An 8,950-nucleotide genomic window follows, 5' to 3' on the forward strand; every position below is an offset into this window, starting at 1 on the left:
CCAGATCTGTTTACACTTGATTAATATCCAGACACCACACATACCTGACTACCTCCGGAGTTGGTCAGGAAGATCTGATAACAATCAGATCACGTGTCTTTAATAATAGTCTACACCAGTCTAAAATGTGGGCAGTCAAGAATGTTGACAAGATTAGGACAAAGGGCGCATGTTAGCACCAGGTATAAACGGGGCTTGAGAGCCAGTTCAACAGGCATCCCCTTCCAGGATCAAGCAACAACAAAAAAAGGACAGTATACGAACAACACTAAGGACCTTTCAGCATTTCAAATAAAATAAACATGTGAAAGAAAACAACTGCACAGGACTTCATTAACATGTTCATTTTCTGCTATGACAAATATTTTGTATTGTTTTTATACAAGTTTCGCATGATTCATTACATCAATCAATGTGGTTTGTTACCTAATCTAGACCATTTCAGGAGATCAGTGCTCAAAAGGTGAGGCCATTTACTTTGCACCAAGGCTCCCTAATCCAAATAACACTGAGCCAATGAGACAGACAAAAGCAGCATTTGATTTCAAGGCATGAGAATGAACTAGAAAGGACAAACCTAGTAATCTCCAAATCGACTCCAGTTAAGACAAAATATGGCATGAATGGAATCTTAGGCCGTACCTAACCACTGCATTGTTCTGGGGAATGAGGGCCAACATGAAGAAATTCACCTGAATTGCAGTGAACTTCAAAGTAGATCATTAAGACATTCACTATCAGAACTACTGCAATTTTGAAGAACTACTACAAATTTATAATAGAAAAAGTCAGAGCATCATTTTCCAAACGTATTTTTTGATTGGGTGGAATCAATATGGAACCAGTGTATCGACACCAGGGATGCAAGGCCAGTATAATTCATCGCTGTGTTGTTACACACTTCTTTTCTTTATCCAGTATAGTTTTTGGGTAAGCTAAAGTTTGTGCATAAAAATGGTACAAAAATCTATCTCCCCTTCCCCATATGCCGTCAGTGCTCCCAGAAGGCAATGCAACAAGACAGTGGACACAGGACAGCGTTGAAAGTCTTGAGACCAGATGGAGTGTGCTTTCTTGGTTCCACACACACACAGGACAGGCAGTCTCGAGGGCATGCTACCAGTCAGTTTGACCAGCAGACACGTCAGGCGGCCACTACAGTGCATCATGCGGAGGTTCACGTCAGGCCTCTCTGATCTTGGCAGCCAGAGCAGAGTTCTCCTGGCGAATGGCTTTGTAGTCCTCCAGGATCTTCTCCAGGTTGCTTACAGTCTTCTTACCATTTTCAGTTTCAATCTATGGAGAGAAGGAAACTTAAAAGTTTGCTCTACCAAGTCAGCCCTATATCACTATGTCAATAAAATGACAAACTGACTCATGTGGTACAGTAGCAGAGCAAGTTAGTGGTTTGGAATAAAAGAAAGAGGGCCATATATACCTGTTCCTCCAGGTCTCTGATCTCTCTCATGATTGTGCCTGTGTCCTCAATAGTTTGGATCAACTGAGTGCAGTTCTATACCAAGGAAGATAATGAAGTCACACAACTAAGAAATGTAGCTATAGGCACGTAAAATTAACACAGAGCACCAGACCAAAGGATATACAGTATGTCTTGCTCTTCAATTTCTAAGAACATTTTATATTCTGCAAACAAGCTCTTACCTCATGTAAGGCTGCCAGGTACTTGTAGGATTTGCGGACAGATTCATCTTTCTTCGCATCCTACACAGTATTAGGGAAAGTATTGATTAGGCAAGAAAGAACATCATTGGTGTGCTTTCCTGAAATTGTCAAACTGTAGTATAGAACAATTGAAATGAAAGGCATGAGCAAATTGACAGCATGGGTCCTTGGTAGCAAGTTGAGCATTATCAGGTGATCTAGAAGGGATTTCCTTGACCTATAATTGCAAAAAGTAGACGCATGAGTTATTTTGCTAGGTGCTCTACCTTGAAGACCAGCTCATCAGTCACAGCGAACGTTCGGTCCAGTTTTCCAGTCAGATTGTTAATCTCTTTCTGCAGCTCCTTAGTGTCAGACAGAATCTACAGAGACCGAGAGTCGGACACACAAATACCATACTTGAAATAGCACTACTCAGATTCAAATTTAGTTTTTAATTCCTTTGTTTTTGAGGAGATACTCAGGACTGTATTGTTGAGAGGTGTCTCAAACAGTGTACCTTCGTAATTTCTTCCTTCTGTTTCCTGATATTGCCAACGATCTCCAGGATCCTCGCAGTGTACGCTGAGCGGGAGACATCTTTGGGGAGATTCTCAAACTCTGTTATCTGAAAGAGAAGTCAGATTCCCCCAAATTGTGTCTTGACGTACAATGCATGGACTGGAACCCAAATAAACAGTGTGGAAGTAACTCATCCCAAATACATTTAAAATGTATTCTAATACCAGTTGTTTATACAGTGCCTCCTTCTTCTTGGACTCCTCCGCAGATTGACGGATTTTGTTGTGAAGCTCTTTGATTTCAGATAGCTTTCTGGAGGACTCAATCTACAAAAATGAATGGAAGTTGAAATAATAATTTCTCTCTCGCACAGTCAAACACACCCATTTGGTGATATCTAATGAGATTAACGCTACCTCTTGGTTGCTGCAGAGCTCCTTGAGCCTGCGGTGCTCATCGATGAGCGGAGCTCTGCGTTTCTCCCACTGCGCGGCAAGGTTGACCACTCGCTTGGCACTTCCCTCCACCAGGCCCTGCAGCTTGGCCAGGTTGTTCTCTGCGTCCGGCATCAGGTCAATGGTCTGCTTCTTCACCCGCACAGAGTCCTCCTTCTCCGCCTTGCTCAGCTCTTTCTGCTTCAGCTCATCTGACACCTGCACACAGACAGGAGACAAGTTAGTCTCGCGGGGTGACTACCTCTTACATGTCACAGTTCATTTGACTGTGGTAACTCTGGTCGGAGGTAGGGATGGGGGTATGTAATCATTTCACTATTCGAATAGTATCATGAATTTGTCGGATATCCGGATATAGGAAATGTACGTATTTTTTGTATTTTTTTACTTAAGTTAACCTGAGCACTGCGGCGCGATGGAGAGAAGTTGCTGCAGCTGTGGAGGGGGCGGAGTATGTGAAGGAGCAGACGGAGAGAGAGACGTCAAGGCAACTCAGCTACTGCCAAGACTAGCTAACTTGTTGCAGCCACAATGTTATTTATCGTTGCATAACACAGTGCCAGTCTTGACTGGAAAAGCCTAGAGAAGCAAGTTAGCTAGATAAAACAACTGCCTATATGTTGGTTGCTCATTGTTGCCTACTCCTCATTTCGCTAACTTTTCATTCCATAATTTTATTCCATCTTGCATTGCATTAGTGAACTCACTCTCTTTCTACACATTGAACCTCTGTCGCTTTGATTGGCCAACATAAACAACAAGCTACACATGTGAAGACCACCGGTCAGCTACCGGCCTTTTTAATGGGGTGCACATCCTAAAAACTACATTAAAAAAAAAAACTTTTCATGTTTAAATGTCATGGTATATTCTTTCATGTAACACTGCCATATGGATATTTTAATGAAACTTAAAATACTTTCCAGTGTTAAAATAGGGCTATAATTGATTTCTTCCCCCCACAAAAAAACAAAGCACACAAGTAATCCAAAATACAAATGTCAGTTCGGATATTCGAATAACCACGCACATCCCTAGTCTGAGGTTTACACAAATACAGAGTTTATCTGTTTTAAATCAGAGAGGCTCCAGTTACCTGAAGTATGGATACGGTGAGCTGCCTCATGTCTCCGCCCACCTCCTCTTGGCTGAGGGAGAGCTGCTGTAGCTGCTGCTGCAGGGAGGCCAGCTCCTCCTGCTGTCGGGCCTGCAGTTCCTCCTCTGACTGATGCGAGCTGGGAAGGGAGCTGGCCGCTGCTGCCATCTGCTGGGAGGCTTTCGCAGGCTCCTGCCACACACACACACACACAAGGCTAGATCCAGATTGGCAATGAAAGGGGTAACATTTGTAGATGTTGCTCAATGTCTTTGGGGCAGGCTTTGTTAACTCTTCAATCACCTGTGTGAAAGTGAATTTCTCGGTGTGAGTGAAGCGGGTGCCCTTGGCGAGGATGTCACCACCGAGGGAGGAGCCCCCAAAGGACTGCAGTAGCTCTGTGAGATCAGAGCCCGACTTGTGGGCACCGAGGGAGTCCGAGTGAGGCTGGGCCGCAGTGCGCAGCTGCTCTTCGATCCGCTTCTGCAGACGGGAACGCTTCCTGGAGCGATATTCCTGGGTGGCCACGAGAGGAGACAAAGTGGAGTTCAGAGATTAAAACACTGCAATGAACACAAAAATATTCTTCTTGTGCTCAAATTGAAATTGTCCAAAATCTTGAAAAACTATCCCTTTAAGTGAACTATCCCTTTAAAAGTGTACCTCAGGTGGGAGGCGGGAAAGAAGGCCTTGGCTGTTCCACTCATTTTCCCACTCCTGGGCGGCACTAAGCTCCCCTGCATGCAGCTCAAACAGGGAGGCCGGCACTGAGGCATGCTGTGACGGCTGAGCAGTCACAGGGGGAAGAAATTCCCTGTGGTAGTCATTTTCCTCTGGAGAGGGGGTGAAAAGAATGACGTGTTACACTGCGATTTAACTCTCACCACAGATTCTTATTTCATTGGCAAAGAATATCTTGTACCACATGCTAATATATATAGGCTACTAATTTAGAACCCTACATAATTGGAAGAATTGGATTACAGAATGTACTTAATGTCATTGCATATCAGAGGGCCCTGTGTATTCTGGGGTTTACCTTTCAATTGCTTTTTCCCAGGCACTTTGAGGCAGTGCAGTACACTAAGGGGCTGAGAGTGGAAACTGTGGGATGGTCCTGGGTTCTAAAAATAATGAAATGTTAAGTGAGAACACTTGACACAAAGACATTCAAATAGGAAGTTTGTATAGTGCATCATTTTGGTATATTGACTTCAGTAAATATCCAGGTCATAAAAAACTGGGTAAACATGAGAGACATTGCATTATTGCCTCACTACTTTCACCGACCAGCCTTGAAATCCAGCTTCCTTTATGATCTAGGAAACCAACAGTTTTTTGTCAGTGTTTCTTAGCTTTAGCTGCCATGTCATTGATAATGCTTTGTGATATTGCCAGCAGGACATACCTACCTGTGTTTTACATAGGAGGGGTAGTCTGCAAGATGGAGGGAGCCAAGGCAAGGCCAGCTGAGCTTTGATCTGGGCAGCTATCAATTTCTGGAGGAGGACCGATTTACCTGTTAAGGGGTACAATGAATGTGAGACAAATAAATACTTATGATAAAATAATTGTCATTTTGAGAGATTCACAAACATTCAATGTATTTTTATTGATCAGATTATAAAGCAAAAAAAATGACCAATGTATAAGGGGATAGCTAAAGTTAAGGTATGAATGGTACTCATTAATGACAAGAAGTACAATGGTGGGACAATGTGTCTGTACCTGCTGGTTGGTCCAAGGCCTCAGCACTTTCTCTGGGCAGCTTCTCCACCAGGAACATGAGCAGGGAGCGGATCTCTGGCTCATTGCTGTAAAGAAAGGTCTGGTAGCCAATCTCTCCCTTGTAGCCAAGGTCCTGCATAGAAACACATGTCAACCTGGTTATGCAGTCTGCTCATACACATGACATTGACCTTTGTGTCACATGCCTCAACCAGTCTACAGTAGTGGCCAAAAGTTTTGAGAATGACACAAATATTAATTTCCCCAAAGTTTGGTGCTTCAGTGTCTTTAGATATTTTTGTCAGATGTTACTATGGAATACTGAAGTATAATTACAAGCATTTCATAAGTGTCAAAGGCTTTAATTGAAAATTACATGAAGTTGATGCAAAGAGTCAATATTTGCAGTGTTGACCCTTCTTTTTCAAGACCTCTGCAATCTGCCCTGGCATGCTGTCAATTAACTTCTGGGCCACATACTGACTTATTGCAGCCCATTCTTGCATAATCAATGCTTGGAGTTTGTAAGAATTTGTAGGTTTTTGTTTGTCCACCTGCATCTTGAGAATTGACCACAAGTTCTTAATGGGATTAAGGTCTGGGGAGTTTCCTGGCCATGGACCCAAAATATCAATGTTTTGTTCCCCGAGCAACTTAGTTATCACTTTTGCCTTATGGCAAGGTGCTCCATCATGCTGGAAAAGGCATTGTTTATCACCAAACTGTTCCTGGATGGTTGGGAGAAGCTGCTCTCGGAGGATGTGCTGGTACCATTCTTTATTCATGGCTGTGTTCTTAGGCAAAATTGTGAGAGAGCCCACTCCCTTGGCTGAGAAGCTACCCCACACATGAATGGTCTCAGGATGCTTTACTGTTGGCATGACACAGGACTAATGGTAGCGCTCACCTTGTCTTCTCCGGACAAGCTTTTTTCCAGATGCCCCAAACAATCGGAAAGGGGATTCATCTGAGAAAATGACTTTACCCCAGTCCTCAGCAGTCCAATCCCTGTACCTTTTGCAGAATATCAGTCTGTCCCTGATGTTTTTCCTGGAGAGAAGTGGCTTCTTTGCTGCCCTTCTTGACACCAGGCCATCCTCTAAAAGTCTTCGACCTCACTGTGCATGCAGATGCACTCACACCTGCCTGCTGCCATTCCTGAGCAAGCTCTGTACTGGTGGTGCCCCGATCCCGCAGCTGAATCAACTTTAGGAGACGGTCCTGGCGCTTGCTGGACTTTCTTGGGCGCCCTTCTTCACAACAATTGAAATGCTCTCCTTGAAGTTCTTGATGATCCAATAAATGGTTGATTTAGGTGCAATCTTACTGGTAGCAATATCCTTGCCTGTGAAGCCCTTTTTGTGCAAAGCAATGATGACGGCACGTGTTTCCTTGCAGGTAACCATGGCTGACAGAGGAAGAACAATGATTCCAAGCACCACCCTCCTTTTGAAGCTTCCAGTCTGTTATTTGATCTCAATCAGCATGACAGAGTGATCTCCAGCCTTGTCCTCGTCAACACTCACACCTGTGTTAACTAGAGAATCACTGACATGTCAGCTGGTCCTTTTGTGGCAGGGCTGAAATGCAGTGGAAATGTTTTTTTGGGGGAATTCAGTTCATTTGCATGGCAAAGAGGGACTTTGCAATTAATTGCAATTCATCTGATCTTCCTAACATTCTGGAGTATATGCAAATTGCCATCATACAAACTGAGGCAGCAGACTTTGTGAAAATTAATATTTGTGTCATTCTCAAAAATTTGGGCTACAACTGTAGAGCATGAGGGTCATTAAGGGTGAAAATGGAACCAGTCCATGACATTGTGTATGAAGACCATTATGAACATGTGGAATGATGGAGCCTTCTTCACAAAATGAGCAAACCAAATGTATTCACACTTGGGAGATTCTAAATCTTGTAATAAAACTACATTTCAGAAGATCACTTCAATGAAGTTATGCAAGCAAATGGACTATTCAATAAAGCCAATCGAGTGAGGAAATAAAGATAGTTAAAAGCAGTGCTCAACGAGATGGAATGGCATTAGGATATGACATGACTTCACATTGTCGCAGGCGGTCAAATTGGTTGCTGAATTACTTCTATTCAGACATCAGTGGTCCAGACTGCATGCATGTAGTTGGGACCATTAATAACTGAGCTTGATCTAATGAAAGTCAATTCATTTTAGAGTATAAAAAGACCCTGGACTGAGAGTCATGCAAAGGGGGTATAGGTCATATGGCTACTCTACATCAAGAAGTCGTGCATGGGTATTATTTTAGATCCAACAATATCTTAATCTTCTTCATTTGATCAACATAGTCTTGTTGGGAGAGAGTCACGAGCCTCACTTCGCAACAGGAGGGGGAGCACTATCCCTTTTCTTTTTGACCCCTCACCTGACAGGCCTGTGCCAGGCTCATGCCCACTCGAAAGCGGGCAGACATGCCGGGGGGTAAGGAGTGGGACAGGCTGCTCCCCAGGGCCGGGTCGATCACTCGCAGACATTTCACTACCGCCTCCACTATGAGCTCACTGGAGAAGCGCTTCACACTCTGTACATCCTCCCCCACGTCCCTTTGCAAACACACAGAGCATGAGATGCAGGTACACGGGGTTAACTTGTCATGTGTGTCTCACACCTCGCTAGTCATGTAATCAGCAAGTTACTCTTTTAAACGACATTGAAAAGTGTGTACCGTTAGAGTTGCTAACTTGACCGACATGGAAGAATTCTGGTCATTACACTAGCTCAAAGATTTGCAGAGTTAAAATCAAAAGAACCAGCTGTTAGAACACGTGTACAAGTGTGAATGAATGTAAGTTAGCTAACTTAGCTAGCTTTCTGCACTTCACTTCCCAAGGAAAACATCAGCTGAGATAATGGCTCTGATAAGTAATTGAATGTAGAAAGACCTGGGTGTCAGTCACTAAATCAAAGAAAAGAGCTATGTATCTAGAGGTAGCGAGCTATCCAAAACTCACTAGACACAAACAAGCAACAGTAGCAAGCCAGATGGCAAACGTTCGCTAACTAGAAACAAAATGTTATTGATAATGTTGGCTAACTACTTACGTGCCGGTCTGTCTAAGGGAGTGAATTAAAATCTTATCAACTTCCTCCATCACTGTAAGAAAATGAAGTGCCTTGCAATTCCTTTAGCAAAAAGCCCCCTAAATTCCAATCATTAGGCTTCAATATGCTTATTTTGGCTAGCTAGATAACGTAAGCGGTCTCACAGGCGGGTCCATTAAAAAAAAACAAGCTAGCTCGCCTGTTTTTAGCTGGGGAACTAGCTATAACGTTGTCACTTCTCAACACATGAACAAGGGGCACGACAGTAGCTATTCCAGCAACCGTTCCACTTAACACTTTTTTTGTGCTCCCTTAAATGTCTTGCAAATAGCTTTTTATCGTATGAGTGATAGCTAAAATGTTGCATCTATAAACACATGAAGTCACATGGGAGGAAGATATGAT

The 8,950-nt window shown here is 43.3% G+C and overlaps 1 protein-coding gene across 3 annotated transcripts; it reads right to left on the reverse strand.

The window, feature by feature from the left end:
- Nucleotides 1–305: 305 nt before the first annotated feature.
- Nucleotides 306–8,950, reverse strand: ccdc22 (CCC complex scaffolding subunit CCDC22). 3 transcript variants are annotated; one of them, XM_029723333.1, is made up of 16 exons: nucleotides 8,546–8,950; nucleotides 7,869–8,046; nucleotides 5,464–5,596; nucleotides 5,148–5,254; nucleotides 5,013–5,054; nucleotides 4,775–4,859; nucleotides 4,399–4,568; nucleotides 4,039–4,251; nucleotides 3,736–3,927; nucleotides 2,601–2,837; nucleotides 2,409–2,510; nucleotides 2,183–2,290; nucleotides 1,950–2,045; nucleotides 1,663–1,722; nucleotides 1,439–1,513; nucleotides 306–1,296 (listed from the first exon to the last, which is right to left on the reverse strand). In XM_029723333.1, exons 1-16 carry the CDS (start codon nucleotides 8,593–8,595, stop codon nucleotides 1,183–1,185), a joined length of 1,962 nt encoding a protein of 653 aa, XP_029579193.1. In that variant the 5' UTR covers nucleotides 8,596–8,950; the 3' UTR covers nucleotides 306–1,182. The 3 variants fall into 3 exon arrangements, with proteins under 3 accessions (XP_029579193.1, XP_029579195.1, XP_029579194.1); XM_029723335.1 differs by lacking the exon at nucleotides 7,869–8,046 and having other exon boundaries at nucleotides 8,546–8,949; XM_029723334.1 differs by lacking the exon at nucleotides 5,013–5,054 and having other exon boundaries at nucleotides 8,546–8,949.

Source organism: Salmo trutta, chromosome 30 (assembly GCF_901001165.1).
Source record: "Salmo trutta chromosome 30, fSalTru1.1, whole genome shotgun sequence".
Taxonomy (NCBI): Eukaryota; Metazoa; Chordata; class Actinopteri; order Salmoniformes; family Salmonidae; genus Salmo; species Salmo trutta.